Source organism: Magnolia sinica, chromosome 12 (assembly GCF_029962835.1).
Source record: "Magnolia sinica isolate HGM2019 chromosome 12, MsV1, whole genome shotgun sequence".
Classification (NCBI taxonomy): domain Eukaryota; kingdom Viridiplantae; phylum Streptophyta; class Magnoliopsida; order Magnoliales; family Magnoliaceae; genus Magnolia; species Magnolia sinica.
In genome coordinates this window covers 10565124-10588613 of record NC_080584.1, presented here as the reverse complement: position 1 = coordinate 10588613, position 23490 = coordinate 10565124, and the positions used below count along the sequence as shown (strand labels likewise).

At 37.7% G+C, this 23490-nt stretch overlaps 1 protein-coding gene across 2 annotated transcripts; it reads right to left on the bottom strand.

Moving 5' to 3' along the window:
• Positions 1 to 15945: 15945 nt before the first annotated feature.
• LOC131220905 (probable LRR receptor-like serine/threonine-protein kinase At1g56130) lies at positions 15946 to 20467 on the bottom strand. Of its 2 annotated transcripts, none has more exons than XM_058215820.1 (3): positions 20148 to 20460; positions 17719 to 17790; positions 15946 to 16043 (listed from the first exon to the last, which is right to left on the bottom strand). In XM_058215820.1, the coding sequence occupies exons 1-3, from the start codon at positions 20336 to 20338 to the stop codon at positions 15968 to 15970; spliced, it is 339 nt and encodes a 112-aa protein (XP_058071803.1). In that variant the 5' UTR covers positions 20339 to 20460; the 3' UTR covers positions 15946 to 15967. The 2 variants fall into 2 exon arrangements, with proteins under 2 accessions (XP_058071803.1, XP_058071804.1); XM_058215821.1 differs by lacking the exon at positions 15946 to 16043 and adding an exon at positions 16053 to 16880 and having other exon boundaries at positions 20148 to 20467.
• Positions 20468 to 23490: the final 3023 nt, after the last annotated feature.

The following is a 23490-nucleotide window of genomic DNA, read 5'->3' as shown; positions in this document are numbered from 1 at the left end:
ATCTAGTCGGTTTTGGATTGACGCTGAAGCGGCCCACCTGATTTTCCATATTGTCGTTCAACCTGCGTTTGAACGGTATTTTCCTGTGTATGCGAGCATAGGTTTTGAAAAACCTCATGTGTACGGTCGGTTTTACCTTCTGAAACAAATGGACGGCCCAGATTAGAGATATCTGCGATGATGGTGGCCCACCTGACTTCAACCGCAACTCTCTGTTGCAAACAGCGGATGGCTTTGCCGTTTTTGAGTTGTAATCGGCCAACGCCTTGTTGACCGTCTTCAACTTCTCGGTGCACAGCGAGCCGTCCGGTACGTGGTGTACACGCACTGCTGCATAGGGTCCACTTTGATATATTCATGAAATCCGTTCCGTCCATCCATTCTGTCATATCATTTAAACCGTCCAGCCCAAGTTTGAAGCATATCCAGATATCAGGCGGGCCCCACATAACGATTAAAGGGGCTGATCTGTCCGTTGGGCCACTTCTATAGGGATCCAATGGATGAAACTTTACGTGTACGGTTCATTTACGGTCCTCAGGCCACGTATGGAGTTTTGAACTGATCAGATGGTGGGTACCCTATGATCTTGCATTCTGGACACTTTTCAGGCCACTTGAGCTTCAGTTTCTCAATTTTCTCAGATCCCTGGCGTGAATTCTTCAGTCTTGGTTCTTCGGAGTGTGTCCCTTGCCTTGGTGACTTCAGACTGTTAAATCCATGCTTTTAGTACCCTTTTCCAATCCAGACTCGTAGATACACCCTGCATCACAAACATGATTAAATCAGCCATTAAACGGAATTATGCTTGTAGATCCAAGTAATAACTGGGGTCTAATATGCAATATTTGACCCTCAACATAATTTGTTCTTTAGGAAAATATTTTTAACACCCTCTATGATAAATTTCACTAATTACTAGTCCTTACAATTGCAGCTGCATTGAATCATGGAGACATGGATGATTTTCTTGCGTTGAGAATGATTCTCTGTGGAATTCTTCTTGATGAACCGTATTTGAAAGCTCACTTGTCAGTGCTAATGATAGAAGAATTGAAAAGTCTCAAGGGAGGAAGGCTTCATGCCAGTGAGTGTTACTATTTATGGGAACTGTAGATCCGACTGGAATGCTAAAAGCTATTGAAGTTTGTGTTAATCTGTTTTTAATTTTGTTGCTATATGACTCTGTTTATGTCATTCCTCTGATTGTTTTAGACTAATGTGATATATTTGCATTTGTTACCTAATTAACATTTCCATGCTTTATTTCTCACTAAAATACCGAGAGAATGGACAAATCTCGGGAAATATATTATTTTCAAAATTGCAACAAACCTAAGACATCATTTCAGTAGCAATAGTGTAGGATACGATGTAGAGTAAAAACTCACTACACCTCGTGAATCAATGTAATTTCAAAATGAAATTATGCATGCATATAGGACTGATTTAGATAGTGGATTTAATCCAATTCCAAACAACACATACCATCCAATTCCATTGCAAAATCATTTTAAAAAATTTCGAATCAAGTTGAGAAGTATTAACAATATCCACTAATCAATGCAAAAATGATATCTATCAAGTTGAGATGTGACATGCCATAGTATGCATATTACACCATAACTCTTTCAAGTTATATTGAATTTTCAGTAACAATCCTCCATATTATCATGCAACAAGAAAGGCTTGTTATTTGATTAGTTACTCTTGAATTTAACAGGGACTTAACATTTGAATCATTTTATGAACATGTTTGATAATAAACAAACATCACTATTGGGCCCAATATGGTTTCAACGGTGGAAATCATTATGCCCACTGTTTCCCGTGGTATGATCCACTTGATCTTTTGATATGCTTCAATTTGGGGCTCAACCCTTTAAATTAGATGGAAAAACGGATGGACAACATGGATATTCTACATACATTCAATGTGGGCCTAATTGAGTTTACTCAGTACGATGGGAGCGTACTGACTAACTTAGTACGCAATTCGATTACACTTGCTACTCAGTGGGGCAAACTAAAAATTGAGTGGGGCAAACTGGAAATTGAACGGGGCAAACATGAAATTCAGCGGGGCAAACTGAAAAATGAGCGGGGCAACTAGAAATTCAGTAGGGCAAACATGAAATTCAACGGAGCAAACTGGAAAATGAGCGGGGCAAACATGAAATTGAGCAGGGCAAACTGGAAATTGAGCGGGGCAAACTGGAAATTGAGCAAGGCAAACTGAAAATTCAGCGGGGCAAACATGAAATTTAGCAGTTTTATATATATTAAAAAAAAACTGAAAATTCAGCGAGGGTAACATGAATTTCAATGAATTTGAAATACAACTGAACTAGCCAAACACATAATTGAAATGTAATTGAACTAGCCTAACATGAATTTTAATGAACTTGAAATGCGATTGAACTAGCCAAACATCAAATTTTAAGGTTATTACTTGGGGAATTCAACCAATCATGAACTAGGAATTACAACGAAAAAAAAAAAGAAGAAAAAGAAGCTAGCTATCAAGTGGACCACACTGTAAAAGGCAGTGGAGGATTGAACGTCTACTATTGAAACCCTTTTAGGGGTCATATAAGTTTTGGATCATTATGAAATTTGTTTTTCCTCTTCATCCAGGTCTTTGTGACCTTATGAATAGATTGGATGGAAAATATATGTTATGGTGGGCCCTACAAAATTTTTAACGGTGAAAATCAATTTTCCCACTGCTCTTTGTGGTGTGGTCCAATTGATCTTTTGATATGATTCTTTTTAAAAAAAAATAATGCCCCCAAATGATCTCAAAATATGGATGAACAATTGACAAAATGCAACTGAGAATAGATCTTTCAGCTACAAACTTTAGAAGAAAAAATCAAATCGTTATATAACCTTTCAAGCCTTGACTTGTAAGATCTCTGTCGACATTAAGATCTCTTCCATAAATAAAGGATATGACAGAAAATTAATGTCCAACCGTCTAAAAAATGAACTATGACACTATAAAAAAATCTAAATTGATAGTGTGAGTGTAACCATTTGTATCTATGAAAGAGAAAATAGACAACAACATGTAAATCTGTTATAGACCGAGGCCAAATCCCATAGAAGACTAGAAATATAGAAGACCTTAAATTCAGAATGTAGAAATAGAAAACATGACTCAATTTGCTTGTCCCTAGCAACCAAAAGAATTATCCCATATCAAAAACCAAACAAACCCAATATGAAACAACATTTTTAAAACATGCCCACCGAAGAAATCAGATTTAGAATCAACAACCAAAACAGATGTCTTTTGACATTGACCCTCACTCAACCGTCCCATCCCCGCAAACCCAGCATAAAAACACCAAGCACAAACCAAACAGCATTATACTAATTCCAAAAAAGACTCAAAAAACAAAATCAGATTGCAAACAACTAAATGATTTCAGCTATCTAAACAACTAAAATAATTATATAAATAAGTTCAATTGGAAGATAAAATTCTGTTGATAAATGATTTCTAATTTGTTGAAAGTAACTTGTTAGATTAATATAACAATAGAATAGTCCTATTAGTCATAGATTAATATAACAATTTGGAGAAGAGTCCAGCTTTTGGGGTATCTCCTGTGAAATTAAAACCATTTGGAGCTTTTCTTCTTGGGCTGAGACTAGCTCTCCCTCTTTTATCTACTTAGGCCTCGTTGAGATCAATGCTTCAAGATTTGTTTAACATTTCTTATCATGCTTTTGACATAATGCAAGGTACTTACTAATCAGGACTTCTTTTCCAATGTTTGTTTGTTATCAAACCTATTCATAAGATCATATAGACATGGATTAATAGAAAACACAATTATAAGCTTGATTCAAAACTTCTGTGGCCCTTAAGAAATGTCAACATGAGAAGTTCTATTCAAAATTTTCATGTGGTGTGGTCCATTTAAACATTGAATACGTTTAGTTTTTTGGGCTCAATCCATGAAATTATCTGTTAAGTTTGCACCACTAATTTTCTAGTTTGGCCCGCTCAATTTCATGTTTCCCCCGCTCAATTTCATGTTTGCCTCGTTGATTTCCTAGTTTGCCCCGTTGATTTTGTAGTTTGCCCCGCTCAAATGCAAGTTTCTCCCGTTGGATTTCTTGTTTGCTCCGCTGAATTTCTAGTTTGCCCCACTGAATTTCTAGTTTGCCCTGCTCAAATGTAAGTTTCCCTCACTGAATTTCAAGTTTGCCCCGCTCAAATGCAAGTTTTCCCCGCTGAATTTCTAGTTTGCCCCGCTGAATTTCTAGTTTGCTCCGCTCAAATTCAAGTTTCCCTCGATGAATTTCTAGTTTGCCCCGCTCAATTTAATGTTTCCCTCACAGAATTTCTAGTTTGCCCCGCTCAATTTCATGTTTCCCCTGCTGATTTTCAGGGTTACCCCGCTGATTTTTTAGTTTGCCCCTCTGAATTCATAATTTGCCCCGCTGAATTTCATGTTTCCCCCGTTGAATTTCATGTTCACCCCGCTCATTTTTCAATTTTTTCTGCTGAATTTTCTGTTTCCCCTGCTGAATTTCATGTTTGCCCCGTTCAATATCTAGGTTCCCTCCCTCAATGTCTAGGTTCTCTCCCACATATGGGGTTTTGGTGTATACATAATCCGATGAATATGATGTATTACAAATAAAACATCATTGAGGGGCGTAGCAAGCGTAATCGGATTGCGTACTGAGTTAGCCAGTACGCTCCCATTATACTAAGTAAACTCAGATGAGCCCACATTGAATGTATGTAGTATATCCACGGCGTCCATCCATTCTTCCATCTACTTTTAGCGGTTTAGCCCCAAATTGAAGCATATCAAAAGATCAAGTGGATCATACCACGAGAAACAGTGGGCATAATGATTTCCACCGTTGAAACCATAGTGGGCCCAACAATGATGTTTGTTTGTTGTCACATCTATATAAATTGGCCAACCTAATCACTATTTGTGAACAAAAAAAGAGTCTATATTCTTTAGCACACATAAAAATATCATGATCAAGTATACCTTTCAAATGATGCAAAATCCTTTTCCCTATTTGTAGATGAATCTAACTTAGAAATTTCATGTTTTAGTTAAGTAATTCCACAATATACAAGATGTTTAGGCTAGTATGAGTCAAGTATTGAAAACTTCTAATCGACAACTTGAAGCCTTTTAGGATCTATTAGATTTTTTTTTCTTGTCCTTGCTCTAGAGGTTGATGTTCGAGCTAGGGGTAAGGAGCCAATGCATTCTCTACTTTTCTTTGGACTTGAAAGGTTCTCAATTTCATGTTCGCCCCGCTCAATTTCCAGTTTGCCCCGCTGAATTCCTAGTTTGCCCCGCTCAATTTCATGTTTGCCCCGCTCCTTTATGTTAGCCGAGATCTTGTCTTAATTCTTGTGAAAATCCTTCCAAAGAAAAAAGATTCCTAAATAATATACTTGAGAAAAGAACAATTGGGCATTTTTTAACTAAGACATACGAGGAAACTTAATATTTTACTAATATAGTGAGGAACTCATTTACTTGTTAATGAAATAACATCATCATGTCCACCAATTAATTGACATGAAAAAATCAAGTGCCAAAATGAATGATATTGAGAAAGACTTGTGCTAACATATGTTACTTAATAAACTAATAAGGAATGGTTACAAACCTCTGGATTTCTTGACACCCAATACATGTCTCCATCAAAATCACTATTCGCCATCTTATCTGCTAATGATCGCGGCCCTTTGGTTGCAATTTTTTTTTGTGCGACATTGAACATCTTTTGTGCACTTTTACCTCCTACGTTCTTGTTACTTTCTTGTATGCATCAACTAATGCTTTTGGTATTTGGGATATCTGACCACAAAAATTATGAACTAAGTAAACTGAAATTTAATTAGAGAAATGGTCCAGTGCTCCCACAGCTCTGCAAATTATGTGCTCCCAATTGCATAGGGCTACCTAGACGGACCAATCAAACGATTTTGACAGTCCCTTTGACCCATAAGTCATTTTTCAGCAATGATCCAGAATAAGAAAGAAATAATTCCTTGGGATATTAGTCTAGGATCCTAGATTTGACAGATATAATGAGTAATCACAAATTAAACTAATGAAAACTTTGGGTGTACCTGCTGATTTTTTCCAGGAATTCCTTGGGATATTAGTCTAGGACCCTAGATTTAGGAGGAACTGAAATTCATGGAGAAAAAGAAAAACAGATGGTCTAGTAATCCAATTAGTGTGGTTTCTTTTGCTATGCTCCATCTAATTAAAAGGGCCCATGACTGGGACAATCTGGATTGATTTCCATAGTCCATATGTGTCATGTGTAGCTCCCAATAATCATAATTCACAAAAGGCACTTTCTTTCTTCTTCTTTTTTAAAAAAAAACTAATGTCGAGATCAAGTCAGAAAAATAAAAATAGCATAAATCGCAAAACAGTTAAACACCTTGAAAATCTCCTGCACAGTCTCATAGTATAAACCAGTTTTAGCCCATCCACCAGTAAATAGCACACTGTTCACCAAGTTGAGCTTCTGCAGTAGATGAACATTGTATGTGAAAGTTGAAATTCATGCCATCCATTTATCATAAAAACAAGTGCAAATAGAAGGAGAAGTCAACCCGCATCTTCAAATAATAACTATCTAATGAAAGAACATTCAAGAACCTAAGATGTGGTTGCACACACAACTAAATTGGATTGTAATAGTGAGGTAATCAAATTGCAACAACCTCCATTAGTATTTGTATGAGGAAGTAGCCCCCAAACTGCAATTATGCCCTGTTCAGCACTGTGGATGTGTGGATGTTGAATCTGTCAGAGTATTGTACAATTCTGCTTCTCGATAGTTTTGGTTTCCTTTTTCCTGCAGGCTAAAGGAATTTCTGGGAGGTTTGCGATCCATTTCCAGACAGAGCCAAAGGCCTCCACTTGCTTGTCTGTTAAGGTGTCAAACACAACAGTCAACATATATAGATAAAAGGGAATGAGTTCCCAATAGAAGAAGCGCAGCTCATTTTGTTCAGAATTTTCGATTATTTGAAATTTCTTAATTTATTTTTTTAATTAAGATTCTCAATTAATACGAAAATTCTCAAAAAGAAAAAAAAAATGTTGATGAGGCATATTCTGAAGCATTAGAGCAATTTGAGCAGAGGAAAAGGTGTTGGGCTGAGCATCAGACTATCAGCGGTAGTCCACCTTTAAGGAATTGCACTAATTTTGTTCTTAAGGTCTGTAAATACGACTGCAGTAAGACAGAATCTCATGCAAATGCTGATGAGGCATATTCTGAAGCATGTGAATCTGCACCTGATACATCATGCACAAGTTGCAAAGATGAAGCAAGTGGGAACAACCTATCTATGGAAAAGTTAGGTGGGGATGATTGTGTTGTTCTTCCTGCTGATCTTCCTAAGTCCTTTGAAGGTCCAGAAAAACTGTCATCATTGTATGATGAGGACAGAAGTTCTCGAAGGCATTCAAATGGCTGCAAAGATGTGAGGGAGAAGGAGAAGATGACCGTAGACCTATAGCTACGGATTATAACCGTAGCCATAGATTGTCGATAATGTCAACCATGGTTTGATAATATCGAAAATGAATGCCAAATTGTCTAGCAACAAAACTCAAAAAATGGAAGAATTTTTTATATTATCGACATATGTTCGATAGTATCGAGCATAAGTCATTGATAATATCGAGATATGATCGATAGTATCGATAACTAATATTGAGTAATGACCATAGACCTATTGCTACGGATTATCGATATTATCGATGACTAATAACCGTAGCAATAGGTACCGTAGCCGATATATCGATATTATCTACAGCATGTCGATATATCGATAATATCTCGATATATCGACATTTTATGGAAATACAACAATTCTTACTGGACAATTGTCATTCAAATTCGATATTATCGACATATTATCGATATTATCGATGACTTACGTCGATAATATCGATGATATGTCGATAATATCTACGTTTGCATATTTTGTAATTTTATTTGTTGTGTTTTTTTTTTTTTTTTTTTTTTTTGGTTTTTTGTTTTTTAGGGTTAGCTTGTTGTATACACCCATGTCAGTACACACCCTCCATGTTAGCCATCCCCACTAGGAATCGATACGAAGATGAATAAATTCTATCTTTGTTGGGAGTATTTGAAATTTTATTAAGGTGAGACGTTGGAGTACGTGTTCTTGAATTTACTGTGTGAATAATAGTACAGTACCTTGTTTGCTTTTAGTGCTTGTATTTTTTAGCAATCAACCAAGGAAAACGTACCTAAATAAGACTTTAATTTCACTACTAAACTATGGAGGTGTCCCTAAGGAATAATTTATGGATCTTCTGAGGAATGCTTTGAATGATGCTCGAAATGTTCGTTCCAATAAGCACATTGCATTAAGAGGTATGTTTCGTACTTAAGATCTATTAGATGTGTTGTTGAAAGCGAGTTTAAATGCACATGCAACTGCCATAAGTTTCTACCATCATAGATTTCTTAAAATTTAATAACTTCCGTAGAAATCTGATGTAGTTTTTCCATATTGCTTCAACATGTTGTCATCCAATTGTTCTAGGTGAATAACCTAAAAAGTGTACTTTGGGCAATATATGCTTTAAAAACATATTTGTTCCATGCTTTATTTCTACTAATGATATTCTTGCTATTCTACTAATGCTACTCTAGTTGTCCTTATCGTTCAAATATAGCACGAGAATTTCAACATTTTCTCAACATAGACCAGAAAAAGTATCCTGTGTAAACCAACATAAAAGCAGCAAACAGTGCTTCTACACTACACATATGAAACAGCATGTTAACACTATACATATGGATAGAATTGTTAATGTTCTGTAGCAATTCTCTCACAAGAAGATCCAAGTACAACATGGAAACTTAGTTTTTCCATCTAATGCATGTGGTCCAATGTAAGATTCTGATATTAGCAACAGCAATAGCAGCAGCAGTGAGTGATACTGCAACTTTTTTTTCTTTCTTTCTATTTAGATAACTTATACTATACATACATATGAAAAATCTACAGATGGAAAAATGGGGACCATTTTTTTTTTCGAAGGGTAAGAAAAAATTCTAATAAAGACAAGTTTTTCTGAATTGTATTATATATGAATGGATGACATGAGGTGCTAAAAAATACCTTTTTGGTAAAGTTTGACCAGTAACTCCTGGACTCCAGGGTCTTCAAAAATAACATTAACAGTTAGGTGTACAGCTTCCTCTCACCAAGAAACCAACAAAAGATACAACAATGGGGCCCGCAACCTTGAAGATGGAAAAGTCATTCCATAACTTCTTTAAATGCTTCAATGTGACTTTCAAACTCAACATTCTAATTAGAAAACTAAAAACCACATTAGTGTGCTAGAGAAACATATATTGTGAAATCTAAGGCTGTCAGTAGGCCAGGTTGGGCTATGTCAAGCAAATCAACACTGTTTCCCGTGGTATGATTCACTTGATCTTTTGATATGCTTCAATTTGGGGCCAAACCACTAAAATTAGATGGAAGAATGGATGGACGCCGTGGATATACTACATACATTCAATGTGGGCTCATTTGAGTTTACTTAGTATAATGGGAGCGTACTGGCTAACTCAGTATGCAATCCGATTACGCTTGCTACACCCCACAATGATGTTTTATTTGTAATACATTATGTTCATCGGATTATGTATACACCAAAAATCATATGTGGGAGGGAACTTAGACATTGAGGGAGGGAACCTAGACATTGAACGAGGCAAACATGAAATTGAATGGGGCAAACATGAAATTCAGCGGGGGAAACATTAAATTCAGCGGGGAAAACATGAAATTGATTGAGGCAAACTTGATTTTCAGCAGGGAAAACATGAAATTCAGCAGGGCAAATCATGAAATTCAACAGGGAAAACATGAAATTCAGCAGGAAAAACTGCAAATTGAGCGGGGCAAACATGAAATTCAGCGGGAAAAACTGAAAAATGAGCGGGGGAAACATGAAATTCAGCGGGGGAAACATGAAATTCAACGGGGCAAACTAAAAAATCAGCGGGGCAACCTAGAAAATCAGCGGGGCAAACATGAAATTGAGTGGGCAAACTAGAAATTGAGCGGGGCAAACATGAAATTGAGCGGGGCAAACATGAAATCAGCGTGACAAACTCGAAAATCAGCGGGGCAAACTAGAAAATCATTATGCCCACTGTTTCCAGTGGTATGATCCAGTTGATATTTTGATATGCTTCAATTTGGGGCTCAACCTCTTATATTAGATGGAAAAACCGATGGACGGAGTAGATATACTCGTTGGCCCCGCTCAATTTCATGTTTGCCCCGCTCAATTTTCAGTTTACCTCGCTGAATTTCGTGTTTGCCCCGCTCAATTTCATGTTTGCCCCGCTCAATTTCTAGTTTGCCCCGCTCAATTTCTCATTGGCCCTACTTAATTACATGTTTGCCCCGCTTAATTTCATGTTTGCCCCACTCAAGTTCTAGTTTGCCCCGCTCAATTTCATGTTTGCCCCGCTCAATTTCTACTTTACCCCGCTCAATTTCTAATTTGCCCTACTCAATTTTCATGTTTGCCCCTCTCAAAGGAGATTAAAGTTACATGGGCCCCACAATTTTGTATTTAATATATCCACAATGTTCATCCATACTTCGAGATCATTTGGGAGCATTATATATATATATATAAAAAGAATCATATCTAAAGATCAACTGGACCACACTACAAAGAGCAGTGGGAAAATTGATTTTCATCGTTAAAAATTTTGTAAGACCCACTATAACAGAAATTGAGCAGGGCAAACTAGAAATTGAGCGGGGCAAACTAAAAATTGAGCGGAGCTAACATAAAATTGATCGCGAAGTAAATGAAATGAATGAAATTGACCACGAAGTGAATGAAATAGATTTTCAACCATCGACCTAATGGAATCTTGAAAAATAACCGGGTTAGTTGGCTAAAGTAGCTTCTCCTACCCCAAAATCATATAGGGTACATCAAGTAACTAATTCTGGTTTAGAAGATATTCTTGTTAAATGAATAAAGAAAGAAATGAAAAAAAGAGAGAAAATTTTTTTATATGCTTATATATGCATATTTATAGAAATGTGTATTAAAGAATATTGTAGGTAGAATAAAGTTCTTTATGTAAAAAAATAAAAATAAAAAAATAAAATAAAAAATAAAAATAAACATAAATTTTGCATAGACTGGCTACGGTTATAATCCATAGCTATAGGTCCTTCGATATATCAAAAGGTTTTCGATATTATCGAAAAAGTCCAGAACTGTCCAGCGAGTTTGCCAAAAAAATTTTAGACACACTATAGCTACGGATTATAACTGTAGCTATACTATGCGGCCGCTGCAGTCTATAGCTTTTTATTTTTTTAATGCTGTGTTGCTTATGTGGGTCCCATCATGAGGTCTGTGTTGTATCCAAATCGTCCATCTATTTAGCGTACTCATATTAAGTCTTAAGACGAAAAATAAGATAGATCTAACTATCAAGGGGACCACACTCTAAAAGGCAGTGGGGAATTGAACGTCTACCATTGAAACCCTTTTAGGGGTTACAAAAGTTTTGGATCATTATGAAAGTTGTTTTTCCTCTTCATCTAGGTCTTTGTGACCATATGAATGAACTTAGATAGGGAGGATTTCTCACAAACATCACAGTGGGCCCCCTAAAGGTTTCTACTGGTTGACGCTCATTCAACACTGTTTCCTGTAATGTGGTACACTTGAGATTTGGATATACCTCATTTTTGGTCTCATACCATAAAATGACCTGGAAAAGTATATGGACGGCATGGATGAAAATCATACATCAGAGTGGGGCCCACAGACCACTGACCATCCGCCATTGGCTGGTGGCAAGCGGAGTACCCAATCCATTTCCGTGAAAGGAGGCGTATTTTCGTCCTGAAATTCGGTCTCAGCACGTGGAAGTCTAAGTTGCAGAACAAGGTTTGTCTTCTTTCATAAAAACAGCTGGCTAAAAGGTGGGGTCCACAATCCTAAATTTCTCAATTAGATTAGATGGAATTGCATTGGGTCCTGTGCCAAATTTACTCAATATTAGCAAGTTGTGTAGGTCCACCATGATGTGTGAGCTATATCCACACCGTCCACCCATTTTTTGAGATTAATTTAGAGCATGGCCCAAAAAATCAGGTAAATCTAAAGCTCAAGTGGACCCCACCATAGAAAGCAACGGGGATTGAATACTTATAGTTGAAAACTTCTTTGGAGCCACATAAGTTTTGGATCTACCTCGTTTTTAGGCCCATGCTAGAAAATGAGGTTACAAAACAAATGAACGGGTTAGATATAACACATGTGTGTTATTCTCGATAATTTTAAATGATGATAGGTATATTCATTCGATATACCATCGTATTACCAACAAAGCATGAAATTAATCTTGTCCCCATGGCAACGGGGACAATTTTTTTGAATCCCATCCCACCCAATCCCTTCTAATACCACCGCCCAAACACGCCCGTAGCGAGTCTCGCTTCTCGACCCGTGAGTAGCGAATCCGCGTCCTATGCCAGAGTATCGAATAACCCATCTTAGGGTTGGTTACTTTTTTCTTCTCTACGCAACACCCAACGGCGTTCTTTTTCTTCTTTCCTGCCAACCTGATTTCTCCGATTGAAGAAGAAGAAGCCTCGGACTCTCTCTCGAATCGGGTCGAGCTTTATCTCACAGTCCATCTGAAGTTTCATCTTGCTTCTGGGTCCCACCATGGCTCCGGTAAGCTTCCGATGGCACATCCGTAATTTTCGCCTGAAGATTTTTTTTTTTCTTTTTTTTTTTAAAGGTTTAAAAACGAATAGCATTTTTTGTAGTACTGTCTTGATTTTCTGCACCTTTCTATCATTTTGATAATATACCTGCATTGAAGGAGTAGCTCTATATGATTCTCTTGCACAGACGAGTCATTGGGCTCACTCAGCGGAGTTAGAATGAATCCCAGGTTAGTCGGCTGCCCCGAACTGTCGTGTTTAGGGCCGATGCTGATATGTATGGTTGCAAGAGGTCTGACTTGAATTGAATTGAATTTGGACATAGATAATTAGAAATCTAGGTTTAACTGGTACGAATTGCCCGATATGAACTGGCTTCATCCCTAAGCGATTCGGCTGAATCGGCGCAAAACAGCCTTGATAGTACACAGAAACCAATTTCAAATCCTTGTTGTAAATGTTTTATATAAAGAAAATATATTGCTGATTCAACCATGCTATCTGTGGTACTTTGATGTAGTTATGAACTGCGTGGAAAAAAACTGTTTTTGTTAGGTTTACCTTGGAGCCCATCTTTTCTAGACTGAACAGCTGTAAAGTCATTAAGAGTCCGTTTGGATACCACCAAATAAGTTACTTTTCTACTTACAGCAGTAGATAAGTAACTTCTTTCAGAGAAGTAAGTTTGGTTTGTGATTAGTTATAAGTAGCTTTTTTACTTAAAATTTACTTAATCATTTCAGATTTTTTTTTTTTTTTTTTAAGGTTTTCTACTTTTCTGAGACGAAAGAGAGGAGAAGCTAATAAATATGTTGTTTACCAAACGTACTTATATGCTTAATAAGTAGAAACAAAGATAAGCTACCCGAGGCATAAGTAGCTTATCTTAAGTAACTTACGATTGATGTATGGCTCTAACCTTTTAATAATATTTTTCAGACTGACAATAATTTCTTCATCTTCCTTATATGTAGGTACGCATTAGAATATATGATTTAAGAAGTAGACTATAATCATTAAAGAAGAGAACATATCAAAATCTTACATTAAGACTCATAACAAAGTAATAAGTCATAAGCATGCAGGTAAGAAGTAAGAACTAAGAAGAAAGCATTAACAGTTATTAAGTAGCTAAATAACTGCAATTGTTTTTACTAGCTGCGTAGAGTTGTGGTGAAGTTGATCATTCCAATGTTGTTTATTAGCTTCCAATAATTTTTGTAGTGTTTATTGTCAAACAACCAATTTCTTTAAAAGCTTGAGCCGTTAGAGGATGTTGTATCAATGTATATCAAGGGACTTTAACACTCTCCCGCACATTTGGGGTGGAGCTCTGCACGGGAACATACCGGGCAAGGGTGGAGGGACACTTGCACCATAAACAATGGCCCCCGTGGGATAATATATTATAGAAGCATATTTGTTGCCCCTGGGATTCGAACACTTGATCTTTCGCTCTGGTACCATGTCAAACAACCAATTTCAATTTCTCTAAAAGGTCGAGCTGTTAGAGGATAGTGTATCAATGCATATCAAGGGACTTTAACATTTACAATCACATTGAATGAATAACTTTACTCTATCCATAGCCTCATAAAAAACCTCATTGTCGGCTTATCGTCAGTTTTTACAATTCGAAGAACTTTAATCAAATGTTCCATTACTTTCATAACTTTTAGAGCTTTCTTCCAATACTTGTTTTCTTATAATCCTGCACATTTCTATAGGCATGATACTCTCCAGCTTTCCATACTTAAGTTTATCTGCGCCGAGATCCAATCATCTCACTAAGTGCCCCTTTAAGATTGTATGAGCTATCAATGACTATAAAATTTATGGTGAATCTAGTTGCCCCTAGCCTCAATAACTCTTGTCTGTCTGTGGATTTTTTCATGAGGGCAATTATCCAATTGTGATTGTAAATATACGTTGTAATCAACCTTGGCTTCTTAACCTTGTTACATTCTTCTTCTTCTTCCTAATAACCTTGAGGATGAGGTTTGTAAGCTTTCCCTGATCGCCATAATAATCTCCTTATCTGAGTCCTCCCTTGACTCAATGTCATCATCATCACCACTGTCCTGCCCAGCAACACCAAGTACATCTGCTCGACGTGCATCAAGGGTGTCCTTCTTGAGGATGAGGTTTGTAAGCTTTCCCTGATCACCATAATAATCTCCTTATCTGAGTCCTCCCTTGACTCATTGTCATCATCATCACCACCGTCCTGCTCAACAACACCAAGTACATCTGCTTGACATGCATCAAGGGTGTCCTTCTCGCATTCTTTTCCTTTAATTTCTTCCAAGTTATTTGTCATTTACTCCCTTGCTTCCTTTAAGACACTTAGACACCCCAAAACTTGTCTCTTTTGATTGTCAAGTGTTGTTTTAATTGATTTATGCACTGCTCGCACTCCTATTACAGTATTTGCATATAATTTGCTGTCTACTCCATCCTATTCTTACCCTGTGTCGCCACCACATCTTCATTGTCAATCCTGGCTATTTTGCCATGGTCAATTGCCAAGCATAATTACCAACCCCAATCTCCAACCCAACAAACATTAATGAGTCTACATTCCACTCTATGGCAACAAGTCAACAAGTGCCTACACCACAGCCTAGTAGCCCACTGCATGCATATGCAATGGAAAGTTCACTTTGCAAAAACATCAAAATAAAGATGAAGTGTATTATAAACCTGCTTAATAAACTAATTAATTAGATACAAAAACTCATAAAGCAACTAAAATTTAAAACAAAAGCACAATAAAATAGAGACAGTGATCATATCTAACTGAAATAAAAATAAAAAAATAGCAAAAAATAAAAATGACAAGAAAACAAAAAAAAATGAAAAGTGATGGATTTATTCATCTAATATTTAGTCCATGTGTCCATTCCCGAAATTGGTTTTTGAAAGAATTAAAAAAAGAAAAAGAAAAAGAGAAATTGAAGATGGCTGAAAAAACATAAAAAGATTATAGATCATAGATGTAGATCTATGTTCAAATAACAAATATGTTTCGTTTTCCCAAATTGACTTTTGAAAAAATAAAAAATTGAAAAAATTGAAAATTGAAAGGCTGGTATGCATGGCAAGTTACCAAAGAATTGAGTTATAGATCAGAACTTGTCTTTTTAATACTTCAAGAACAAAGTCACTTACAACTTACAAGTATCGCAAGGTAGTTAAGTTGCCGATGAATGCAGGCAATGGACCTGTTAAGTAATTTCGGGCCATATTCCTGAAGAAGAAGATGCTTTAGTAACTAGTTGTAGATGAGAATTTTGTGTTACTAGCTGCTGTGGGGTGCACTGTGGTGTGTTAACAGCGTCCAATCCATCTAGCAGGGTCGCCCACCATGAATATGGGACGCCCCAAAAATCAGTCCAATCCAAGCCAGCACATGGGTTTAGAAATGTTTGGATGGTTGTCTATTTTTTGTATGGTGTGATTGGATCAGTTGATATGGTGATGAATCTAACCATCCAATTGTGGGCCACCTCTAAGATAAGCTATAGCCAAACAATGCACCAATTGGAAACTCATTAGTCATTACCATCCAGTCAATCACTAATTTTGGACAGTTGAGAAAATCCTTGAGCAACAGCTCCAACCAAAAAAGAAAAAAGCAAAAAAAAAAGAAGAAGAAGAAGAAGAAGAAGAAGAAGAAAAAGAAAATGATTAGATAGATTCATATCATGCTTAAAAACACCCAAGGACTATGATCTCTTAGGACTGTCCCAGCCGTGAGGTGGCCTGTCAAGTGCTCGGTTTGGACTGCCCAATACCTTGGTAGACCTTCTGAGTTATAGGGGGAGACCTGCTAAGTGCACTGGCAGAGGTGCTTTCCTGGTCCATGTTGCTCACATGTGCCAATATTGCACACAAGTGACAGACGAAAGGCACATATCAGACAGGCCTCAGCATGCAAATAACCTGGCCCAAAAGAGGCCTAACTGGTCATTATGTGGGCTGCCTGATAACCACCTCAGTCAATTAGATGAGTAGACCATCTCAATTTTGTCCCGTGCATCTACATGATAGGGTCCATCTCAGTAGCTCATTCCTTACAAATGTTCTGCAGATTAAAACATGTGAGGATGAGTACTTTGGAAAGTGTTAAGGGTGGCAGTGCACTTCACATTCTCATTGTAGGGGCTGCACTATTTACTACATGGTACAGTCAGGCACTGTTTCATGGACCCCACTGCCCCAATAGAGGGGCCACCCAATCACCACCAAATGCTGCCGGAACAATTTCATCTGATGGGCCCCACCATGGATGGGCATGGTGCAAGATGCACCAACAGATAAATCCTGTCAGTTCATGGCCAGTAAATGAATTGTTATAAAAACAACAACAGCCCATGGTTTATATTCAGCAGGGGAAAAGTCCGTTGCTCTGACAGTTAGAATCACCTGACCAGTACAAATTTTGTGCCGTGGCCCATCCAGGACGGGCCCAGCAATATGCAATAGTTGAATGAGCCTCCGTCCTCTGAGATTATCAATGTGAGAAAGCACAAAAAAATTAAGTGTGAGGCACAATAGACCATAACTCTGGCAGTTCATTGGGCAAGTCCTACCATGTAATGGACCATGGTAGATAAATCAAACTGATCGGAAAAACTTAACCATGCAATCAGTAGATTAAAAAATGTACAGTAAAAAAGAATCTGCAATGATCAAAGTGAATAGATAAAAGGTACATCATTCAAAAAGGCAGAATCATCCAATCCGTGCACCTCAAAGACAGTGATCCAACCACAGAGGAACCCACCAAGTGAGTGTCCTGATCATTGATCAAACTATTGCATGTCCAACATATAAGTGCAGCTAGATCAATGTGCTACAGGTATGATGTTCGATTTCAAGATCGAAACTGCAAATCAGGAATGTAAAGAAACCGTACGTACAGATTATAGACGAAAGTCAGATTCAATAATTCCTCTGGAATTTGCCCATTTATGTTCAACTCATACATTTTCCTGGAAAATAAAAAATGAAAGGAAAAATAAAAGAAAGAAAGAAATCCAAAGAATAAAAAAACATTACACTCTGGCAGAGTCTGAAGATTGATGAACCAATGGATGCAGCCAACCACTGTGCATGTCACAAACATATTTGTTCAATCCAAACAGCCAAATAGCAGGTGTCACTTTAGATAGGATATTACTTTAGAAAGCAAATCAAATGAACAATCTTAAAATGAACAGCTAAAGTGAAAGATGGTCAAAGTTCAAAATCAACAAATGATGCCAATTCAACAGAGCTTAGTATCATCCAATCAATATGACTTTGTGCCTATACTCCATCCATAGTGGGGCTAATGATTTCAACTAGGTATAGTGTTTGCATGTGTGCTTACCATGTAATTATGATGAGGAGAGATTTCAACAAGGTATAGTGTTTGCATGTGTGCTTACCATGTAATTATGATGAGGAGAGATTTGGGAGGCGATCAGCAAAGCACACGCATGTGAGATCCAGACCATCAATTAGTGGGAGACCACCATGAACATGTCCAGAGTTAAAAATTAGACCGATCCACTTATTACGACTACGAGAGACACTTATAAGAGAAGATGGAAGAATAGGAAAGTCATGACTGACGGCCTATATTCAACACATATCATGGCCCACTTGATGAATGCTCTAACCTAATTTTTGCGTTCAGGAATGCTCACAGTGAGACACATGTGATGGCCATGGATCTCCAACCATGTCTTTGTTTGTCACAATATGAAAGGGTCAGAAACTTCAAATTTTAGGAGAGTCCGATGCATTTCCCATCCATATTTCTGCCCATTATATCAACAGTTTGGATCATGAAAGAATGGGTCCTACATGCATGAAATCCGACACAGTGGGGAGTACCTGTATAGTGCACATGATGCTAAATGTGCACCTTTGGCATAATCTTCGTGAAATTGGTCGGAGCAGTCAAGTACCATGTTGATAATTTGATAAGCTGGCAGAGTATGATGATCCACACTCACAACAACTCTACACATGACAACATGTGCCCTAGTCGATAAACACACACACACACACACACACAAAAAAAAAAAGGTTGTGATGTGGCATATCTGTAGTTCAGTCAAAGAAATGCAAAATTGGAACCACTGTAGATGGGTCATGACTCAAAAGCACGTTGAACTGATGATCATAACTGTCCAATTGGAGGCCATCAAGTGGACAATTAGAATAGAAAATAGTCAATGGTCCAATTTCAAGAAACAAATGCTCGTCACTAAGCGGTTAAAATATTCCATTCAATCTGATTATGGACCTACATCTGAAGTGCCACCCATTATTTGGATGGTTTGGGTAGAAGTAAATTTGCCCCCAAGTACACAATAGCAGTACCTTTGAGGACTAAAAATGGAGAGTCATAAACAAATGACCTAGGATCCGCATTCAATGTCTCAGGCAATGGACCATCCATGTAGATGCCTGAAAAGTGAATGATCCAGCTCTTGTACACAAGAGCCATATGTGTGGTGTAACCTGTGATTGGTCCCAGAAACTAGGAGCCACCTAAGCAAAGGCGTTGGGGGGTTTTCACCAGTTGCATGTTTGGACTTAGTAGTTAGTAACAGGATAGGTGCCTGATCATCCACCCCACACATGCCATATGTGCAAGATCTGCACTGTGCATCAACCAGGGCCTCGCTATAAGTCTGTAACGTTCCTTGACCTAAAATCAGTCAAATGTGCTCATCATTTAGGCCAAAGAAATAAAGAAAAGAAAAGAAAAAACAAAGGTTCAGAAAGGAAGGATAACAGTCCACATTCCACCACAGCTCAAATGCTCGATAATTCAACTTGAACTGATCTCCACCAGTGTCAACTCGATCGAGTCTTCATCTTACTCAACTTCATATTTAATAATTAAATCAACTTCATATTCAATAATTAAATTAAATATTTAAAAAAAAAAAATAGTATTGAATAAATAAGGAATATGAAATAGCAAAACTAAGAAAATCCACAGTCAGCGGTACGGTGATTACAGGTGTTTGCTTCATTAGCAGCTTTGAAACTCACTTCCAAGTGATTCAGCTTGAGTCACCATGAGACTCGTCAATTTGAAACTGACAAGCGAGTTCCTAAGAGACTCTTGAAATCTTGTCAAATTGAGTTGATTCAAGTCAAGATAACAAGTTTTAGAACTACAGATTCGAAGGCAACCATGGCGCACAGTGGTGGACTGGCCCAACCATTGTTTTGAAGCATAGATGCAGTGCAGCCCACTCAGTCACGAAGACTAAAAGCACCTAATCCACATTGACCATTAAATGACATGATATGGAAAATTAAGCAAATGAGAGTATGCACGTACAATTCCTTCAAGTGGCATGTGGTCCCGCTATCAAACGTACAGTCACACTTAATAGCCGGATTGATGTTGGTGCTGTCTACCTTTGTAGAATCGATGGCGCTTCCGGTGCATGGATCACCAGTAATATTCCAGGCAGGGTCGGAAGAAATACCAAATTTCTGAAATATGGCATTCAGCGCCCTCACTGCCATCCAACAAAAATATTTATTAGGTGTTAGTGACTAAACAGAAACAAGATTAGATCTTATGCCTCAAGAATCAGGCCATATCACTCATCAGGTGGGCAAAAATGTACAAAGTAAACTGACAATAACTATTTTGTTTGGCCATCCATCTGTTTTTTATGCTATGAACCACCAGAGGTGTCAGATGGCCTGATTCTTAGGACCTGAGACCTAATAGTGTAGCCCGCCTGATGGAAGGCTCAGATCTCACACATATGTTTTGTATTGGCAGTTTGGCACTTCTACCTGAGGGTGGGACACGCAAAGCTCCCACACGCATGTAGAATTAGTAAACCTCATTGCTAACATACTATGAGACATATTATGCTTAGGCCCACCCTGTGGGCTATAAGTTAAGCACAAGCATGGCCCAAAATGGCTGGGCTTTCTAAGCCCATCACACTACCCAGCAATTGCTAGCCTTGGGCCCACTAATCCAAACTAAAAACGACTATCCTGTGCATATCCTCAAGTCAAAAATCCTATGTTTCCTCTGTTATTTTTGGGGATAGACTCCTATGATTTGGTGGCGACTCATCTTCCTCACATATGGCATTCATGTACCACGCTATCCAACGCATCCAAATTGTGGGCACGCTGTAGATGGAGCATATCTCTAAAATCACATAAACCAAGCAATCCTAACCATCTAATTGATGCTCATCAAATAGGTGGTTAAAGTAAATTAGTGAATGGTCCAAATCCAGGGCCAAATCAGATGATTACTATCATCTTCTCAGTGTGATTTTTGGGCTATAACCCAACCAGGATTGTGCCATCGATTTGGACAATCTGGATTGTCGTACAACTATGCCATGCATACAGAAGGGCCACCACTATTTTTAAAATGGCGGCATACTACCACAGGAGCCTAGTGCTATTTTTCTTTCTTTCTTTCTTTCTTTCCTTTAAATTTTTTTTTTTTTTTTTAAAAAGGTCTACGTGTAATAACTTCTATTAGCTAAGAACAAAGTCTTACAGCGATACAACCAGAAATATCTACATTAACAAAACAGTAAAAAAAAAAGGTGGGAATTCGGCAATCTGTTCAATTAGTGCAAAGTAGCAGATTTTGCCAGAATATCTGCTACAGCATTTCCTTCTCTATAATCTCATACTAAAAGTCTAAAACAAGCAATAAATTTTCCTTCAGAGCGACATAATTGAAAACTGATGATACCACCGATTCCTGCATGAGCAACATAATTGAAACCAAACCCATCAAAGTTTGAGTTCAAAGAATCAGGGCCATCAGGAATTACCGTTTGACTAGGGATGATGGACGACTAAATACACTCTGAATAGGATTTCTTCTAGTTAAATCAAGAACAGAATTCACATACATTGCATTCTCCTTTTAAAAGGACTGGCTCATGGTCAAAGGTTTGATTTCAAAATATACGGTTGTTTCTCTCTAACCAGATCCATAGAGTGGAAGGTAAAACTTTCAAAGTAGCATTAGAGTGGCCTTGAGCTGACTAAGCAGTATGCCATTGGAGAAGAAGGATTGAAGGTTTTCAAGGTCTGGTAAGTGTATTTGGAACCGTAGTTGCACAAAGCAGGAAGCAAAGCAGAACAAATTCGGGTATGGGAGTGGACAAGTGTCTATTTTAGAATGCAAACAAGTAGAAATATGTAGCGAGCGGGAGTGGGAGCAAGAGTCCAAACTCTGAAGCATGAATGAAGCAGGAGTAGCGTCTAGTTAGAAGAATCCTGCAACTAATTTTGGAACAAAGTAACGAAATAACAATTTCATTGAATGAAATCATGGCAATATAAAATATGCATACGATTTTCATCTTCCAAGTCATACAGAACACGGATCAGGTTACTTGGTAGGTGATGTGCGATGAGTCTGTCTTTTGTGGCAGCCTGTCCATGCAAGACAATCTGCACAAAGAAATTTTTTTTTTTTTTTTTTTATAGGCATCCAGTGGACAAAGAAGCATTTCTGACAAAATTGTCGTTGGTGGATTCTTTAGGGATTGGAATTTGAAGGGTTCTTGTTGTTGCATTTCAGGGTCCCAAGGTGCTTAAATTTTTGCTACATTAAGTTATTTTGTTGTCAATGTGCAGATGGTTATGGTTCTTAGGTGTGGGATTATGATAAGTAATGTATTGGTGGGCCATCTGTTGGTCATAGATTGATTGACTCACCATCAACTAAGGACTGTCCACTGCATGCCAGGTCTGATAAATTTGTATATTTTGCAGAGAAATGGAACCAAATAGGCAAAAAGATGGATGGGATATAGATATCAAGCCACTTTCTTCCTTTAATATATTTACTATTAATCAATGTAACCCAGGTCCATTAAGGGAGTTTCCAAAACATGTTAATGGAGAATTAGAGGAAAAACGATGAAAGTCCTATGGGGCATATCTTTCTTGTCAGAGTTGTGGTCCCTAGTCCCCACAGAGAGAACAAAATATTAGGATTTTTAACAAGAAGTCGGAAGGGGCTGAAGTGATTTTCCAAAGGGCAAAAGGGAGGAGGATATTTGGGCTTCTGGAAACCTTCACTACAAGGGATGCAATTGGGAAGAAATTCCGGGTTTTCTTTTAGAGCTTTGATCCTCTGTAATTGAGGCCAAATTGGGATGATTTCATATGATCACTTTCTTCCTCATTTGAAGTTTTTGGCTTTTTTTCCAATAAAATTTTTGTTGCCATTAAAAAAATTATAGGAAGTAACATGTTAAATGCACAAAAAAAGAGGATGGCGGAAAGAAAAGGTAGGAGAAATCGAAGGGGGAGGAAAAAAGGGAGAAATTGTATGGAAGGTGCGGGCTACGAGCAAAGGGAGAAAGAGAGAAGGGCAATCATGGTTTCAACAGTCAGTAACCCGTCTGCATGTTTTCCTGTGTTATGGCCTACTCGAGCATTAGATATGCCTCGTTTTGGCTTGACATCCTAATATGAGCTAGCACAACAGATGTGCTATATGGATTTCACACAATCATCAATTCATCACACTTCTATGGCTCACCTACTACCTGGTTTTATGTGAGGATCAACCCTAGGCTTTAGTGAGATGAGCTTAACCCAATGATCCACTTTAAAATCCACTCTTATATGCCATTTGAATGTTTTTTTAATGAATTACTTCTCTAACCTAT

Coding starts and splice junctions, on each gene's coding strand:
- LOC131220905 (XM_058215820.1), bottom strand. CDS start 20,338: ATGGCAGTGAGGGCGCTGAATGCCATATTTCAGAAATTTGGTATTTCT. Junction 17,791..20,147: donor ACATGCCACTTGAAGGAATT/GTACGTGCATAC, acceptor TTTATTTTCCAG/GAAAATGTATGAGTTGAACA. Junction 16,044..17,718: donor CTGACTTTCGTCTATAATCT/GTACGTACGGTT, acceptor CTTCTTCTTCAG/GAATATGGCCCGAAATTACT.